The sequence below is a fragment of the Scleropages formosus genome, chromosome 8, assembly GCF_900964775.1.
Source record: "Scleropages formosus chromosome 8, fSclFor1.1, whole genome shotgun sequence".
Taxonomy (NCBI): domain Eukaryota; kingdom Metazoa; phylum Chordata; class Actinopteri; order Osteoglossiformes; family Osteoglossidae; genus Scleropages; species Scleropages formosus.
Window position 1 is genome coordinate 11260441 of NC_041813.1, and position 19284 is coordinate 11279724.

Genomic DNA, 19284 nt, shown 5'->3' on the forward strand with positions numbered 1-19284 from the left:
ACATAGTGCACCCAACACTCGACAAGCGGGTTAAAATTGACTTGGCGTCCAGAACGCTGCCCTCATCTCGCACTCAGGGCTTCGAACACGCACATAACACTTTCTACTACCTCAACACGTGATTAGGGCGACCCTGACTGAAACCAGAGTCAGTGAGTTTTTTTTTTTTTTTTTTAAAAAATAGGAAACGGGGAAACCCGATAGCTTCTTTGTGAGTTCCTCACATGGGCTGAACTCTAGAACGAGTTCGTTCCTTCCACATTTTGCTCTTTATGGACGTAAGGTAAGCCGCGTCTCAAGTAGCTAAAACGGCGTAACAATGTTGCATTCATTTTGTGCAAAATTGGATAACTGTTCTGGATCTTGCTTCCGGGTCCCTGTGGGTTTACGGACGAGTTACTCGTGTAGCAAAGAAGCCGAGAGTGGAGTAGCAGCCGGAGACAGACTTGAGCTCCTTTCAGAAACCGGAACGCGATCGGTTCCGTGTTCTCGTTGGGTTCAGTTCGGTTTTTTGGAAGGACGTTAATATCAACCCCCTGTGCTGCTGTCCGTCGCTAGTGTATTTCGCACTCGTAACCCGACCCACGGAAAACCATCCAAGAGTCTTCGCCCAGCATCGGCGACTTTGTTGAGCTGTGTGTGTTTTATAAAAAATGTATCTGGATGCTTTGCTGCTTGGCCTGGTCATTTTGCAGCTTGGTTTCGAAGCCTTCGTGTATACAGAAATACTCTGTCTGTACTGGCTGGTATGTAATTTTGTTAGGAGTAAACTAAACGCCGGTCATATTATTTTCTGATTGAACGGGAGGGAAGTAGTGTTGTCATCTGGTACACGGTCGATTTAAACAACTTAGTAATACACGGAAAACACTAGCGTTTCATTACTAGGACTAGAATAATTAAGATCTCTCTGTAGATCCTAAGGACATCGAATAAGCCTAAGAAGCACGAGATTACTTTTTTCATTTTAGGCTTCATTCAGAGGTGCTGGTTTGTCTTTGCTACTATTTCCCCAGTGATTACCTGATTTTATTCTAGACTAGGGGTCGCGGTGGTGTAGTGGGTTGGACCAGGTCCTCCTCCTCTCTGGTGGGTCTGGGGTTCGATTCCCGCTAGGGGTGCCTTGCGACGGACTAGCATCCTGTCCTGGGTGTGCCCTCTCCCTCTCCAGCCTTGTGTCTTGTGTTGCTGGGTTAGGATCCGGCTCCCCGCGACCCCGTATGGGACAAGCGGTTGAGACAATTTGTTTGTGTGTGTTTGTGTGTGTGTGTGTGTGTGTGATTTTATTCTGAAACTGTTAATGAATGGAAAAGTACTATAAGGGGACAGGGTTTTCATAAACAAATTTTAGCATGCCATGGAAATGTCTTATGTTTTCTTTGTGTGTCCACCTGTCTTCATTATGCACTGAAGTGATTTATATCAGCATACAGTAATTAGATGAGTTCTCACACACATTGTCTGAAACTGCTTGTCCCAAGCGGGGTTGTGGCAAACCGGAGCCTAACCTGGCAGCACAGGGCACAAGGCTGGAGGGGGAGGGGAGACACCCTGGATGGAATGCCAGTCCATCACAAGTCACCCCAAGCAGGACTCAAACTCCAGACCCACTAGAGAGCAGGCCCCAGCCAAACTCACTGTGCCACCGCACCCCCTGGGTTTGATATCATAAGTTTAAAAATCATCACTTTATGATCTTAATTCTAAAACATACATACATTTATGTATGTTTATTATTCATTCGCTAATGTTTCTCTCCAAAGCGACTAGCAATGTTAAGCTACCTACAACTCATTTAGAAAGATCAGTAATTTTACTGGAGTGATTTTTGGGCATGTAACTTGCTCAAGGGTACAATAGCAAGAGGTGGGATTTGAACCTGTGAATTTTGCATCCACAGGCAGCATTTCTAACCACTATACGAGGGGATTTGGTTCCGCTTAGGTTTTATCATTGTTCTGGGTAGGTGTCAGGTCTGCATCCTGAATCTGTGTTTGAATTCCTAAACACCATTCTGTATTCTATAAAAATGCTGCTGGTCAGTTAAAAATTTGAATTTCTATGGGGCATGTTTATTTTCTCTCATAAATCATAGTCATAAAATGGGGGGCAAATGTGGAAGAGTATACAAAAATTCTCTGTCTGTGTTTTCCACTAAGGTGAACTTTGACACTTGAAGTCATCAGACAAGAAGTGTCCTTTAGCTATTCTGTTGCTTTCAGAGTAGCTTCATTCCTTCCCCAATAGCTGCCACACACCTGATCTCTGTGAACAGGAGTAATGTGCAATTGTTCTATAGCAAAAATCTGTTGTTCAGTAATGAAGATGGAAATCTGTTGCACTCTGTCCTCTATGTATTCCTCTAGATTTACCAGATCTGTGATTCTTGTAGCGTACAGTTGCTGTGACAATGGCACAGTGGTTTCAGTTCTGTGATAGTTTTCAAAGCTTTTTTGTGGGGGAAGAAAAAAAACCCTGTTAGTGCTTCTTGCTCGGGGACTTTTCACCTGTGACCCTGGTACACTGAAAACAACTTTATGTAGTCATCCCTTGTTCTGTTTATACTGTCACAAACTTCAACAATGTTCTCTTTGTCCATTTAAAAATTTCAGCAGACTAATAGGTGTTCTTCAGTGTTCACTGTCAGGTGGTTCGAAACTGGAATATTAAAGTACCGTCAGACCTTCTTTATAGAAAACACATTGTATTTATTTGTGATTTGCTGTGATTTAACTACATGGCTGCCTTAGTGATTTTAGGTACTTTTATTTTGGTACTCACCTAGATGTTTCCAGTATTTTTTTGTTTATCTATATTCACACACACACATTTTCGGAACCGCTTGTCCCATAGGGGGTCGCGGGGAACCGGAGCCTACCCGGTAACACAGGGCGTAAGGCCAGAAAGGGAGGGGACACACCCAGGATGGGACGCCAGTCCGCCCCAAAGCACCCCAAGCGGGACTCGAACCCCAGACCCACCCGAGAGCAGGACCCGGTCTAACCCACTGCGCCCCTATCTATATTCATTTTAGAGTTTATTTTTTGTCAAAAGATGGTAATATACATTTTACATTTATTCATTTAGCAAATGCTTTTCTCCAAAGTGACGAACATCTCAGAAAAACAGTAAATAGAATTCCATGGAACTACAGACATAAAAGGACTGTTCAGTTCAGTTGTTGACATTGTCTGAAAATCTGCTGGCTATGTTGCTGGAGTAGAGCAACATGATTGTAATCACACTGACAGGTGAGCTTGTGCAGATCCAAAACTGTGAAAACTGATACTCACCATTGTGCATTTACATTTGTTCACTTGTTTTACTTCCTTTTTGATATATGGTCAGATGGACTGATACAGTGACACTCATCCTGTCGGTCATTTTGTGGTTTTGATGATTGTGATGTTTACAATGCTGAATTTGGTTGAATTAGCAAAAAAAACTTACAACTGGAGCTCTGAAGCTTTGGGGATGAAAAATTCATCTTGTTTTAAGTGGGTTTTTTTTAGTGGTGTTTGCCTGTGTGGGTTAATTCTGACTGCAGATTTGATTTGTCATTTCAATGTAGGTATATGGGCTACATATTCACTTTTGCTGATTTTCATTGTTAGCTTGATTTAACTCATCTCTCAGATAAATTAGCATACCAATTGGTGTTTTAAAATATGGGGAAATACTCAATACTTTTAAAGGGGGGGGGGGGGGGGAGAAATCCAGCAAAATATGAAAAGCAAAGGTTTGCTGGGGGGAAAAAAAAAGTGGTGTACAGTGTGTGACTTGCAGATATCTTCAACCTGAGGGATACAGAACCAACTGAGGCTGTTGACCTGATTTTCTACCAGGCCAGAACATTACCCTGAAAAATGCTAAACCCTAGACTTTTGAAGCCATTGCTGTATTTCCCTTCCTATTCAGCTGTATGATATTATTCTTTTAATGCCACCATTTACAGTGTTAAAGTTTGGCAGTGCACGAATAGGAAATGGTCATTTTCATTTTTTTTTTTTTCCTCCCCCCCCCCAGCTCCAGTGTCAACAACTGCTTTCCAAGATGGGCCGAGGCTGGTCCTCACCCACTGGGGCACCCACCAGTAAAAGCATTTCTGGAAACCAGGATTGCCCAGGCCACAAGTTCCCTGGCAAGAGGCGAACAGTAATTGCCCGCTATGGGCCATACAAGGATGAGTACTGCACAATTACTAAAGGTTACCATGGCAACGGCATTCACACCACCAAATACACCTTAGTCAGCTTCATTCCTATGAACCTGTTTGAGCAATTTCACAGGTAGGTGTGGGATGGAGATATGAATTTTAATGTCTTCTCTACATTTTTTTTAAAACTATTTTGCTATTTTAAAAAATGTTTTTACCTCTATTTTGCAGTGAAATGCTAGCGTTTTATGTTTATCTAAATTAGATTTTCTGTCTAATCTTATGGTTGAGCTATTATTATTAATAATAATAATAATAATATTATGCTGCCTACTATGGATCGGTGTCCCATCCAGGGCAAATCCCCCTCTCAGTCTTGTGCCCAGTGCTTGTGAGATTGGCTCCGGATCACTGCAACCCTGTTCAGGGCAAGTGGTTATTGAAATTGAATGGATTATTATACTTTCTTAGTCACCTTTGTGCAAGGTGACTGACAATGTTAGAGGAACAACTTTACAGTGATTTTCTTTCCCTTTTTATACAGCAGGGTATTATTACTGGAGCAATTCAAGGAAAGTACCTTGCTCAAGGGCACTACAGCAGGAATGTGGATGTAAATGGGGAATGGGGAATTCAGGCTGCCAGATGACAGCCTTAAGCACTGTGCTGTGTCCTGTATTTGTAGATTCCATTTTATTACAGTTCTTTTCAGGAACAAATTCCTGTGATAAATGTACATGGTTTTCTTTCCTGCACCCACATCATTTGTAATTTTAATTGTTTTACTTCAATTTCATTTTTTTCATTAGAATATGACTTCAGCCACACTACTGAATTATGATATACTTTAATATGTAAAGCAACACTTTGTTTTGTACCATGAGGTCTGGGATGGTGAACTCCTGACTGAAGTTATCTGTGCAGTGTACTGGACAAAATCCTGTTGCCCATGTGTAAGGCACTTAACCTGAATTGCTCCATTAAAATATCCAGTAGTATACATTGTGAAATTGCTAAGCAGGGAAACAATACGGTATTTAATAATAATGTGTCCCATTTGGTCCTGCTGTTATTTTTTTACTTTTAGTAAAAAGATTTTACTTTTATTAAAATTTTGTCCCCAACCTGCTCTTTGCAAGCGAGACAGTGTATGGTGTAGTTGCTGGTGTCATAGTCTCAATATTAAAGTTCATGGGTCAAATCCTAGTTCTAATGTAGCACCATTGAGCAGGGCACTTCCCCTGCTTTTGTCTGCTAAGAATGTACTGCTGCATAAATGAGTAAATTTTAAGTCCTTTGGTATACAAACCTAACATTGTAAATCAGCTCAGACAAAGGTATGTGCTGAATAAATATCTCATGTTTTTGTTGCATTTTTGTTACCATTGCTATATTTCGTTAAACATAATCCATGGCACCGTAACCGTATGTGCTTGTGATTCTGAACCTTAGAGCTGCCAACTTGTACTTCCTGTTCCTGGTGTTGCTGAACTGGGTCCCTGTTGTGGAGGCTTTTCAGAAGGAGATCACCATGATCCCCTTGGTGGTTGTTCTCTGTGTCATCGCCTTCAAGGATGCTCTGGAGGATTACCGTCGTTACCGCTTCGATAAGATGATCAACAGCAAGGTCACCAAGGTGTACTGTGGGTAAGGGATGAGATGGCTCTGCAGAAGCTTTCAGGTTCTTTCTATGAGCTTCAATTTCTGTAAGCTACATAGCTGTAACCGGCAAACAGTCAAAGAAACAAAGAAAACGTATATCTAAGTTGGAGAAAATCTTTGACAGTGAGTCACATAGACAGAGGAGATAAATAATAAATCTGTAAATCAGTTACAGTAACTAAAGAATGTGTAGCACTAGGAGCTTATCATTGATACATTGCATTTATTTCTTTATCAGATATTTTCCTCCTGTGTAAATGTAAAAATGTAAAATGCAAATGTGCAACATACAACTTGATTTAACTGTGTGTGGGTTGCTACTATATTTGATTTCCTGATCACTGGACATTTAAAAGTTGTCCATGAGTGTATGATCCTTGAGGAGTGTTACAGGAGCTGTAATATGTAGGATGGTTGTGGCTTCTGATCTGTGTAGGTGATGACAGTAGGTTGTGTGACTGATAAAGAGAGACAGTGTGCATCTCTACAGAGGACACCATGTGCACCAAGATCTTTGTGCACCATGACTACTGTAATTTATTGCGGTGGTTCTCAAAAGAGAAAAATACGTCAGCCTTAAAGCAGCTCTGGATGAAGCAATTAAAAGTTGTGAAGTTGGTCAAAGGGTGTCCTACGAATGCAGACATTTAGAGTTTTGTGTGATGGCACTGGAAGTAAACACACCATATTACAGCCCCATTTTCAAAATAGTTGGGACAGAATATAAAATGCAAATTAAACAAAAAGCACACACACACACATTTTCAGAACCGCTTGTCCCATACGGGGTCACGGGGAACCGGAGCCTACCCGGTAACACAGGGCGTAAGGCCGGAGGGGAAGGGGACACACCCAGGACGGGACGCCAGTCCGTCGCAAGGCACCCCAAGCGGGCCTCGAACCCCAGACCCACCGGAGAGCAGGACTGTGGTCCAACCCACTGCACCACCGCACCCCTAAACAAAAAGCAATGATTTGTAAATGCTCTTCTACCCATATTTAATTGAAACCAGTACAAACAAGTTATTTGATTTTGTATTTCATAAACTTAAATTTGTAAATAAAGCTAAATCAATTGTGATTCTTGCAACACGTTCCTCAAAATTTAGGACAGGCATCTGTTCATCTGGGGAATGTGTCAAACCTGTTTGGAACTTTCTACAGGTAAATAGATGAATAGGTAACAGGTGACACGATCATGATTGGACATAAAAGGAATTGAATGCTCATGATTTTCAAGCTCTCAGACAGCACTGCATAAGAAAAACTAACAATCTTCTGTAATGAATGTTACTACATGAGCTCGGGAGTACTTTGGAAAACCGTTGTCAGTAAACAGTTTTTCGCAGCATCTACAACTGCAAGTAAAAAATATACTATGCAAATTGTCAGCCACGTCCAGAAACGCCACCAGCTTCTTTGGGCTAAGGCTCATATGCGATGGACTGACACAAGGTGGAAGTGTATGCTGTGGTCTGACAAGTCCACCTTTCAACTTGTTTTTAGAGAACATGAAGATCGTGTTCTCTGGATCAAAGAGGAAAAGGAACATTCAGATTGTTACCAACGCCAAGTTCAAAAGACAGGTTCTGTCATATCATGATAAACTTGACATCTGTGAAGGCACCATTAATTCTGAAGGGTACATATACATTTTGGAGCAACATATGCTGCTATGTAGATGACGCCTTTTTCAGGGATATCCTTATTTTTGCAAGACAATTCCAAGCCACATTCAGCATGTATTGAAACAGTATGGCTTTGCAGTTGGAGAGTGTGGGTGCTAGACTGGCCTGCCTGCAGTCTAGACCTGTCTCTCACTGCCAACATGTGGCGCATGATGAAGCTCAAAATATGCCGACAGAGACCCAGGACTGTTAAACAGCTGAAGTATTATTTCCAGCAAGAATGGGAAATAAATGTTAAAATTTATCTTATCAATGTAATTTTAACTTTCAACATTACGGGTGTCTTCAGTTCCCACACAATTATTTACTAGTCATTACCAGCCTTCTGTTAAAAGGAATTGCCCAAAAAATGACAATCCAAAATCTAAGTGTCTCATAAACTCTAAAGAATAACTGTCTGTGTTGACAAGTGTCTAAGGTGATTGAAATTTTATGTTATACATTTAATCAAAACACTGGAAAAAAAATCCATGGAAAAATGTGATGTAGATGGGGAAAATTACCAGTTTCTGTATTGTGTGGACATTTCATAGATGGTTTTCTTTAGTGAAAATCTCTCCGTAACCTGAATGCACTAAAGGCCTATTATTTCAAATGGGGAAAATTTGTCATCTGGTGTTGGACCACACACACACACCAGCTGAACTGCTTGTCCTATAGGGGGGGTCACGGGGAGCCGGAGCCTAACCAAGCAACACAGGGCATAAGGGTGGAGGGGGAGGGGACACACCCAGGACAGGATACCAGTCCGTCACAAGGCACCCTAAGCAGGACTTGAACCCCAGACCCACCAAAGAGCAGGACCCGTTCCGACCCGGTCCAACCCATTGCACCACCACACCCCTCTGCTCTTGGACCCACTAATGTGTCAAGTTTATTAAAAAAAAAAAAATGCTCAAACAGTGCTTTAAAATTTGTGAAAAATCTTCAAGATTTTCCTTCTGTGATAATCATGAAGTCATGATCAAACTAAAATAATCAAAGCCAATGAAAATAAGGTTGTATACATAAGAACATAATGCTGTGTGTGGAGTAAACCCCCATTAATGTGGTGTGTGTGACCAGAACTGTCAGCCCATATGGAGTGTTGTGTGTGTTTGGGCCGAAAATGGGACAGCAAGTTGTTCAGGTAGCTCTATCTACACTTACAAGGTCTGAATCCCACCTCCTGCTATGGTACCTGTGATCAAGGTATACCCTTACTTACTACATTTATTCATTTAGCTGATGCTTCCCCCCCCCCAAAGTAACTTACAATATTAAGGTTACAACTATTTACCCATTTATACAGCTGAGTAATTGAGGGTAGGTACCTTGCTGAAGGGTACTACAGCCAGAAGTAAAGCTTGAACCTGCAACCTTTGGGTCTAAAGGCAGTTGCACTAACTACTACACTAGCAGCTGTCCTCATTTCTTATATAAAAAAATGATCCAGTTGTCTTAATCAGTGTAAGTTGCTTTGGGGAACATGTCAGATAAATGAATAAATGTTAGTGTAAAATAGTAACAACAAATAAGTTCTCAAACCAGGATGTGTGATAGAGAATCATGAAGTTGAAGTTACTGTTCATATAACAAGAGTTTGTGTATGGCTGCATTCTGCCACATCCAAGATATGCAATTCTAAGTATCTCTCTAGTTGTAAAGTCAAGTAAATTTGTGTAGCAATTATTGATTACAATTACAGATTCAGGTGGTGCCGCCCGCAGTGGCACAGTGGGTTGGACCGGGTCCTACTCTCCAGTGGGTCTGGGGTTCGGGTCCTGCTTTGGGTGCCTTGCGGCGGACTGGCGTCCCGTCCTGGGTGTGTTCCCTCCCCCTCCGGCCTTATGCCCTGTGTTGCCGGGTAGGCTCCGGTTCCCCGCGACCCTGTATGGGACAAGCGGTTCTGAAAGTGTGTGTGTGTGTGTGTGTGTGTGTGTGTGTGTGGTACCGCCCAGAGAAATGTACACACTTAATTGTAAGTTTCTGTACTACACCTGTTAGTGCTATATTATTAGTACCATGTTATTACTGACATTCTTTATGCTCCCAAGTGGCTTATTTTACTCCTTTAGAAAACTCTGTATTTCAAGATACTGGGAAGCTGGTAGTGTAGTTGTTAGAACTGCTGCCTTTGGACCTAAAGGTTGCAAGTTTAAGTCTTACCTCTAGCAACACCCTTGAGCAAGGCACAGTACTTCTTTTAAAAAATGCTCCAGTAAAAATTGCCTAGTTGTCTAAGTAGGTAAATAATTGTAAGTTGCTTAACGCTGTAAGTGGCTTTGGCAAAAGTGTCAGCTAAATGAAGTAATTTAAATGTAATATACCATGCTCTGTACTGTATTTCACTTTTTTCCCTGAAGTGGCTTTCAGTTTTGTCTGTATATATAGATGTGTGTGTGTGTGTGTGTGTATCTATAGTATACAAGTAACTGGAGCAGTTAATCAGAAACATGTGAGGAGGTAGGTTTGTGATTTTTATTTTTTTTTTAATGTTGAGTTCTTAGTGATGTACTGAGACTTATTTTTTTTTATCTTGCTACAGGAAGCAGCGACAGTATGTAGACCAACACTGGAAGGACATATGCGTGGGAGACTTTGTCTATCTGTCCTGCAATGAAATAATTCCAGCTGACATGGTGTTGCTACATTCCTCAAACCCAGATGGAATCTGCCGCATTGAGACAGCCAACTTGGATGGGGAGACCAACCTGAAGCAAAAGCAGGTCATCAAAGGACTGGCCTGGCAGGTATACCTGCATAATAACAGCATGTTCAGTTTCTTTTATGAAATTAGTTTCGGGCTGCATTAGTGAGGTCACCATTTCTTCCATTTTTAAAATGAATTATATGAACAGCACTTAATGATATAAATACTTAGAGACAAAAACAGCATATCAGGAAACTGAATATATATATCTGTATGTATAAATCAAGGGCAAAAACTCAAAGAAAAATTTACAGTACTTCACAGGTATGATCATGTAGCACTGCTTTATAAGTTCCAGAAAAGTGTCTGGACATTTCAGCAGTTCTTTGAATTTTCATGCAGATGAAAATTACGCTTTGGTCATCTTTTTCTGAAGCAGTTTTTTTAAACCTCCTTCACCCATATTTGTCATCTTTTAACTGGACATAAATCATTTTTTTTGGCACATGACATAATTGTGAAAACTGAGCCTGAGTGCTGTCTGTGCTTGAGTGATTTTGTACATATAAAAACACTGATTGAAGAATATTGCATTATAACAGCATTCCTTGAATAAAAATTTCAGAAAGTAGTTAAAGCTGGTGGTTTTGCTTTATGCAGTGTCCTGTAAAAGCCACTGAAAAGTAAATAAATGTTTTTAATTGTACTTTATGGTTTACCTTTTCATGTAATAACTTATACTAAATGTAAAGCAACTGAATGCTTTCCTCTTAATTGTCATGCTGATTAAATTGGTCACCTTTGTGTTGATATGGTGTCTTGAAGGATGCTGAGGTGTCCCCGGAAGCTTTCGCAAGTCGTATTGAGTGTGAAAGTCCGAACGATGACCTGAACCGCTTCAGAGGGTTCATGTGAGTGTTCACCTGTTCCTTTTTGTTTATTTCTGGCTTTTTACCATGAAGTCCTGTATAAAAAAATCTCTTTTGTGATGTGAAACTTTGTGCTGATGGCTGATGAACCAGCTAGTCCGATTTGTACAGAAGTTCAATATGAAGTTCTTCTAGTTGTGTAATTTATCCTTTAATCAAATAATGTGCTCCATATTTCAACAGGGAACATGCCAATAAAACCAGGGTGGGTTTACACAACGAGAACCTCCTGCTGCGGAGCTGCACTATTCGTAACACGGAATCTGTGGTTGGCATTGTTGTCTATGCTGGTGAGTTGGGTTCAGGTCACTGAGTTGCTGTTTGACCTATATTCATGGAATAAAGGAAGGGAAAAAAAAAACAGCTGCTGCGCTACGAAATGGCAAATTGATTCATGAAGAGTGAAGTGAAATTTTGGTTGGGACTGAAAAAGGAACTTGGTTGAGTTAAACCAGTTTCTGCTGTGGAAGAGAATTCTCTCCACCCAGAACCTGGACAACCGCAGGACAATTGAACTCACTTGCCAGACAAGTTCAGGAAGAAGACATGAGACAAAGACACTAAACAGGAAAAGATCTGAGACAGAACAAGACCCGAGACAGATCTGTCTTTTCGGAAGCAACGGTACCAATGGGAGACCCCAAACAACTGGGTGTCTCCTCTATCAGTCCCTGCTGCCTTCCTTTATTTACAAAGCTCATACATAATTCATTTCAGGATATGAAAACAGGCGTATTGGTAACTTTTTTTCCGGAATGACCAGTTTCTGCTCTTTGCAAGAGAAGCAGAAGCAGCTAACATTCAACTTCTTGTTTTCCTTATTTCACGTCATATCTTACACATATAGGCGCTCCCTCGCCCTGCACGTGTTTACACGCTTCTAGGTGTCACAACAAGCTTGTTTATCAGTACTTTTCTACTTAGTTAAATCACAACACATTCCAAGCATACATTTTATTTTCAAAGCATGCATAATTATCAAGGTATATGTTCAGGTCATGTTTTGATCAAATTTTAACACCACACTGCCTTCTGCATAAATTTCTGTTTGATCTGAATTACTCCTTTTTGCTTACATTGTGACCACTGATCTCAAATGAATTTCTGAACAATAATATAAAAATGTGTGATGGTGACAAGGTGAACTTGGTGTTAATATTTTGGACAGTAATTGCAAACAAACCCAGGCATTACAACTCTGCTTGGGATTTTATGTTTGGACTTGTCCACTAGGTCCAGTAAGACCAAATCAGGAGAATTTTTGTCGTTCCTGATGATTGGTACCAGATACCAGATTGATTTCGCCTGGTTGAGCTCTTAGTTCTGTAAGAAGAGAAGGAAAATATGCTGGACTTGGTCCTCTAGGATGATGGTTGATGCCTTGGGTCTGTGGATACCTTTTCAGGCCATGAGACAAAGGCAATGAAGAACAACAGCGGACCACGGTACAAACGCAGCAAGTTGGAGCGGAGGCTGAACACGGACATCCTGTGGAGCCTGGTGTTGCTTCTGTTCATGTGCCTCACTGCAGCTATAGGTTAGTATTCCTACAATACACTTCTGTTGCTGTGGACCAGCTTTCATTCATTACAGCAGATTGGTGGTTTTTGAAGGTGGATATTTTAAAATTAGGGTTTTAATTCTCTGGATGTGTCAGTCCTGTCATATGAGTGTTAATGTTTCTCTCCAATTTAGGCCACGGTATATGGCTGAGCGGCCTAAAAAATCCTCCATTCCTTATTCCTGATGGCACTTCTCCAGCCTTGGCTGGATTCTACCTCTTCTGGACCATGATTATTGTTCTGCAGGTAAACTCCCCCCCCCCCATATGTGGAAATTGTTGCCACGATAGCAAGAACAGAGTATTCTAGTATACATTGTTTTCTTATATTCACTCTGACACTTCTGAACAACCACCACATACCTCCTACTTTTTTCTCCTTGCTACTAATGTGAGGCTCAACAGTATAATCTGCATTACATAATTCAGCTGATGCATCTGTCCAAAGCAACTTACAGCATTAAGTTACTTACACATTCATACTACTGGGTAATTTTTACTAGAGCAATTTTAGGCTAAGTACCTTGTTCAAGGCTATTATAGCCAGAGGTGAGACTCAAACCTGCAACCTTTGGGTCCAAGTTCAGCAGCTCTAACTACTACACTACCTTCAAAGCTGACAAAGGCTTTTTTTTTTTCTTTTCTTTCTTTCTTTCAGGTGCTGATCCCCATTTCCCTGTATGTGTCCATTGAGATTGTGAAATTGGGTCAGATCTACTTGATCCAAAGTGATGTGGACTTCTATGATGAGAAGCAGGCCTTGGGCATGCAGTGTCGGGCACTTAACATCACTGAGGACCTAGGCCAGATCCAGTACATCTTCTCTGATAAGACAGGCACGCTGACTGAGAACAAGATGGTGTTCCGGCGCTGCAGCATTGCAGGGGTGGAGTACCCTCATGAGGACAATAGTGAGTGAGCACTAAGACTGGGTCAGATACTGTAAAACACAGATAAAGGGAAACCCAGGGTGCAACTGCAGGTGAACTGTAATATGATTAATGTTTATTTCCTTTGAGATGACATGGAGGTTTTCCTTTATTCCAGGCAAAGGTTATGTATGCTCAGGAAGAGCTGGGAGTGTAGTGAATAGAGGTACTATCTGTGGCTCCAAAGGTCGCAGGTTCAGTCCCCACCTCCGGCTGTATGCGTTTACTTTTATTTATTTATTTATAAGACGCTTTGCTCCGAAGCGACTTCCAATGGATACTATGTAATGTTATCAGCCCACACCCCTTATTCACCAAGGTGACTTACATTGCTAGATACACTTCTTACAATGGGTCACTCATCCGTACATCAGTAGAACACACTCTCTCTATAACTCACACACTATGAGGGAACCTGAACAGTATGTCTTTGGACTGTGGGAGCAAACCAGCGCAAACCCACACAGACACGAGGAGAACATGCAAACTCCACACAGACTAAGCAGAGATCGATCCCACCTTCTCTTGCACCACCCAGGCTCTGTGAGACAGCAGCACTACTTGCTGTGCAACCATGCCACCCATGTATACCCTTTAGCAAGGTACTTAGCCTAAATTGCTCCAGTAAAATTATCCAGCTATATGAATGCATGAATAACTGTAAGTAGCTTAATACTGTAAGTTGCTTTGGAGAGAAGCATCAGCTGAATTAAGTAATGTAGACTGTATAGTTGAGCCTCACATTAGTAACAAGGAGAAAAAAGCAGGAGGTATGTGGTGGTGGTTGTTCAGAAGAGTCAGAGTGAATATAATAAAATAATGTATAATAGAATAATCAGTTTTTGCTATTTTGGCAACAGTGAATATATGAATGAATTAAATGAATAAATGTGCTGGAGTTAAGGCAGTCTTTGATAAACCATGCCAGACAAATGTGTGATTAGAGGTGTTTCACAAGTTGGGAATGTTAAAGGAATATGATTTGTGGAAAAAAATTTCTGTATTTTAAATCAGTGGATATAGTTTGTATGTAATTGTAATTGGGTGTAGTGTTTTTTTTTTTTTTTTGAAATGGTCAGCAGTGAGTAGAGTAATCTTAACAATACTCAAGTAAAAGTACTCCTTTATTTGTTTTGTATTTGTTTTAGTCCAGTTGGCAAAGTCTGATTTTATTTTCTCAGTACTTTTAATGTTTTGAAAAACTGTTTCATAACAACATTGCTGCTTCAAATTATTAAAGATTAATTTCCAGCTTTATTTATTTTTCTTTTTTTTTTTGGAGGAGTAATTATACTTGAGTAAAAAAACATAATGTATTATTCGAAGTAACAATATTATCACTTGGGTATTGCATTTGGCTTCTCTACCCTTCTTTAAAATTCAGTAAAAACATTTAAAAACAAACTCAGATCTTTACAAAATTCATTCAATTCTTCTCTATCTGTCACAATGGCCAGAAAATCATTCAGTGACTTTGTGCCATCAAACAGTCGTAGCTTTTTTCGTACCAACATCTCAGTTGTGATAGATAAGATAATCTGCAGTGTCTGTGCTTCTTCTTGGTGAGATAGTAGATTTTTGTCCTCTTGCAGGTCGAAGGCTGGAAATGTACCAGGCCCAGGACTGCGACAGTGAACTTGATCCTTCTTCAATAACTGTGAAGTCCAAGTCAAGCCTCCTTTCGCTCAGCTGCCGCTCGCTCAACTGCAACCAGAGCTCCACATCACTGCACTTGCTTGCTGCTTCTGATGGTGAGATGGACCTGCAGGGTAAGCCCTTGGGCACCACTGGCTGTCATGATGTGGCCTTCAGTAGTCGAACGGTGAGTCCAGATGTGAAACGGCTGATATTTTGTCCTCTGTCCCCTTCACATCATGAGATAAAACCACATTTCACCTTCTCACCATACCTTAATGTGGTTGACCACTGGCCTTCTGTCATTTCTGTATGGGCTGCAAATGGGAGTTACTAAAGTTTTGGTTTAAAAATGTTACGTTTTCACTGTCAGTGCTTTAAGCCTATGTCTTTGATAAATAGTTGAACTAATGAACATTGAGGCAGCAGGATGTATAATGGTTAGAGTTGCTGCCTTTGGACTCAGAGGTTGTAGTTCAAATCCCACCTCCTGGTACAATACCCTTGTTGAAGGTACATACCCTGAATTAATACAGTGAAAATTGCCCAGTTATAAATGGGTAGAACACTGCAAACAGCTTACATTTGTTCATTTAGGTGATCCTTTTCTTCAGCAATTTATAGTTACTTACCCATTTATTCAACTGGGTGATTTTACTGGAATGATAAGATACCTTATTGTCATTGTATGCAATTCAATGAAATTTTGTGTGCGAACCCTCAAACCAACAGCAAAAGGAACACTTAAAAAAAATAAGAATTGGATTAAAACTTTGAAGTCCATTTGAAAAATTGTAGCTTAACATTGTAAGTCACTTTGCAGAAAAAAGTCAGCTAAATTAATAAATGTAAATGAGTGCGATGTACAGTTGTAGCTGTAGTATTGAAAATTGCTTTTAATATCTGAAGTAAATAGAAGAAATTTTAATAAAACCAACCAAGGATGTGGTTTTCTTTGAGCAAAGATATGATATTGTTCATATCAGGAAAAGGGGGTGATCCCAGATCCTCAACTTCTCCTGAAGCTCAACCAGCTGTCTTCAGCTGAACTGCTGCTCCAGGATCGCCCAGAAGATGATCCCCAGGAGACTGCTTACATTGTGGACTTCTTCCTGGCGATAACACTGTGCAACACCGTGGTAGTGTCATCGCCTAGGCTGCCAGAGCCCCAGGTGAGCTGTTGTTCCCTTGGCTTCCTTCAGGTATGCTGAAGGGGTGTCTTAAATCTTCTTGAAATAATACTTTAAATTGGCCTGGAAGAACCATGTGGAAAAGAACGAGCACCTTACTTCAATTCTGTAATTTAACAATATTAGGAGAGAATGAATCCTCACTTGCTGCTTACCAAGTACACACACACACACACACACACACACATTTTCAGAACCGCTTGTCCCATACGGGGTCGCAGGGAACCGGAGCCTACCCGGCAACACAGGGCGTAAGGCCGGAGGGGGAGGGGACACACCCAGGACGGGACGCCAGTCCGTCGCAAGGCACCCCAAGCAGGACCCGAACCCCAGACCCACTGGAGAGCAGGACTGTGGTCCAACCCACCGCGCCACCGCACCCCCTCTGCTTACCAAGTATTAAAAGTAAATGCAGCTAAACTCTTGATAAGTAACAGATTTCAGCTTGTCATTAAGTGGGGGGCACAGGGGCACACCGGGTTTGGCTGGGGCCTGCTCTGTGGTGGGCCTGGGGTTTGATTCCTGCTTGGGGTGCCTTGCAGCAGACTGGCGTCCCCATCCAGGATGTATCCCCCTCCTCCTCCGGCCTTGTGCCCTGTGTTGCTGGATTTGGCTCCGGTTTGCCATGACCTTACTTGGGACAAGCAGTTGTAGACATTGTGTGTGAGTTTGTTGTTATTTATCCCGTTATGAATAAGTTCAGACTTGGTGAGAACTAGGTTAGGGTTAGTTATATCCCAATATGTAGAATTGTACAATTCAAAGACGGTGTATACTTTGTTCCTGTTATTTCATCTCCTGATATCCAGTTTTTCACATATCCATTTTTAGATTATTAATACCACTTATTGTTAATTGTTCAAGGTGTTCATTTATAGGGTCTGCCATCTGCTCTAACTACAACATTCATTCTGGCACAATAAACTGAGACACATTTGAGAATTGCACCAAAGAACTGTGTGAGAGAGACTGTGAAACATTCTGTGTTTTAGTTTTCTTATCATTCATTTACTTAAATGCAACATATAGCCTTTGTCTTGCTCAACCAGTCCACTCACATTATCATCCTAAAATTGCTTCATGAAATCATCATTTAAAAAAAAAAAACACAGGTTTGCATACATTAGAAACTTTATGAATGCAGTTTCCATGAATCGCTCACAGTTACCCTGTAGACCCAGAATGTGTGCTCTACAGAGGTTTCTGGCACCATTAGTAGCAGTGATGGGGGCCTAAGAAGAAAAACACAAAGCATAAAAGAAAAAATCTTTAATTCTTCTAGTATTTAAAGAGGAAAAAAATGTTAAAATAAAATTTAAAGATAAAAAATACATTGTTCTATCCTCTGTTCCAAATGTACACTTAAAAAAAAGCCTCAGCAGTAGAAAGGCATGGTTTTTTTTTATTTCTTCTCGATACAGACCCATGTTTGCCTCTAGAACCATGTACAAGATTCCTAAAAGCTTTGCAAAGGTGATGGAATAAAAAATGAAATTTTTTAAAAATAGATATTCTGGCTAAAACGGCAAAAAGTAAAACTACTATAATGTGTTTTTGCAAGGGGGTGCGGTGGCGCAGTGGGTTGGGCCGCAGTCCTGCTGTCCGGTGGGTCTGGGGTTCGAGTCCCGCTTGGGGTACCTTGCGACGGGCTGGCGTCCCGTCCTGGGTGTGTCCCCTCCCCCTCCGGCCTTACGCCCTGTGTTGCCGGGTAGGCTCCGGTTCCCCGTGACCCCGTGTGGGACAAGCGGTTCTGAAAATGTGTGTGTGTGTGTGTGTGTGTTTTTGCAAATTTATGACATGAGGTATCATTTAAGGCAATTTTGGGATGCATTGGAACAAATTAGAAATTTTCACATAAAAAAATTGAAATAAGTAACTTCATTATCTGGTTTTTCAATATTTGGTTTGCTTTCAGAAACGAATCAGGACCAATCAATGTGGATAAGTGTATTTTGATGTGAAAAACTATCTGTAAATACGGGTAAAAATAATTTTATCTGAATAAAAGCACTGCTCAGGAAACATGGTGTTAGTAGCTGTGCCAGTAATCACAAGGTGCCTCCCTTTTGCTGTGTACATATACAGGTATCAGAATCTCCCCACATGGCCATCAAGTCCCTGGAGAGCATGAAGCTGCTCTTTCAACGCTTTAGTGTTCCCCAATTTGCTTCCTTCTCCACTTCGAGGAGCAATGCACCTGCAGACAGTCCCTCCAGCTTTGCCCAGAAGCTCTTCAGCCGAGGCTCTTTGTCGACCCCTGCTACGCCTCAGGACAAAGTGGAGGAGACCAAGGGCCTGCAGATCACAGCTCCCATGGAGTGGATTCCTGAGATGGATGACCATGCCAGGGGTGTGGCCAAGGCAGGGCCCTGCGGGTTAGAAGCAGAGTCGGAAGCCTTGGTGTACGCAGCTGAAAGTCCGGATGAGGCTGCCTTGGTGCATGCTACGCGAGCTTACCGGTGCACACTGTGGGCGCGGTCGTCCAACCAGGTGCTGGTGGAACTCCCGGGACTGGGCCGCCTTGCCGTTAACCTGCTTCACATTCTTCCCTTTGACTCATTTCGGAAGAGGATGTCTGTTGTGGTCCGCCACCCACTCACGAACCAGGTGGTGGTCTACACAAAGGGGGCTGATTCAGTGATCATCAAACTTGTGGCTCCACTTGCAGGTGTCTCAATTTTCTTGTTGAATAAAGACCTCAGAATATAATCATGTTAACTGTGTTTGTGTGTGTGTGTGTGTGTGTGTGTGTGTGTGTGTGTGTGTTTATGTGTGTGTTCGGAACTACCCCAAAATCCTTCTGGCTGTTTGAAGGTCTACGGACTGAAAGGAGCAAAATGTTGAGTGGGGTTCTTGTGGGACAACAAGATTTATAATATGTGACCAGTCGTGTTTACTGTAA

At 41.4% G+C, this 19284-nt stretch overlaps 1 protein-coding gene across 1 annotated transcript in view; it reads left to right on the top strand.

Moving 5' to 3' along the window:
* The first annotated feature begins 190 nt into the window (after positions 1–190).
* The window catches only part of atp10d (ATPase phospholipid transporting 10D), a 34818-nt gene continuing 15724 nt past the window's right edge, over positions 191–19284 (top strand). The window contains exons 1-12 of the mRNA XM_018725132.2: positions 191–283; positions 4027–4289; positions 5609–5803; positions 10034–10238; positions 10964–11049; positions 11251–11357; positions 12473–12604; positions 12763–12875; positions 13287–13539; positions 15150–15379; positions 16179–16364; positions 18468–19050. Coding sequence (XP_018580648.2) covers positions 4054–4289; positions 5609–5803; positions 10034–10238; positions 10964–11049; positions 11251–11357; positions 12473–12604; positions 12763–12875; positions 13287–13539; positions 15150–15379; positions 16179–16364; positions 18468–19050 — 2326 coding nt within the window. The 5' untranslated portion in view covers positions 191–283; positions 4027–4053. The remainder of the gene's footprint in view (positions 284–4026; positions 4290–5608; positions 5804–10033; positions 10239–10963; positions 11050–11250; positions 11358–12472; positions 12605–12762; positions 12876–13286; positions 13540–15149; positions 15380–16178; positions 16365–18467; positions 19051–19284) is intronic.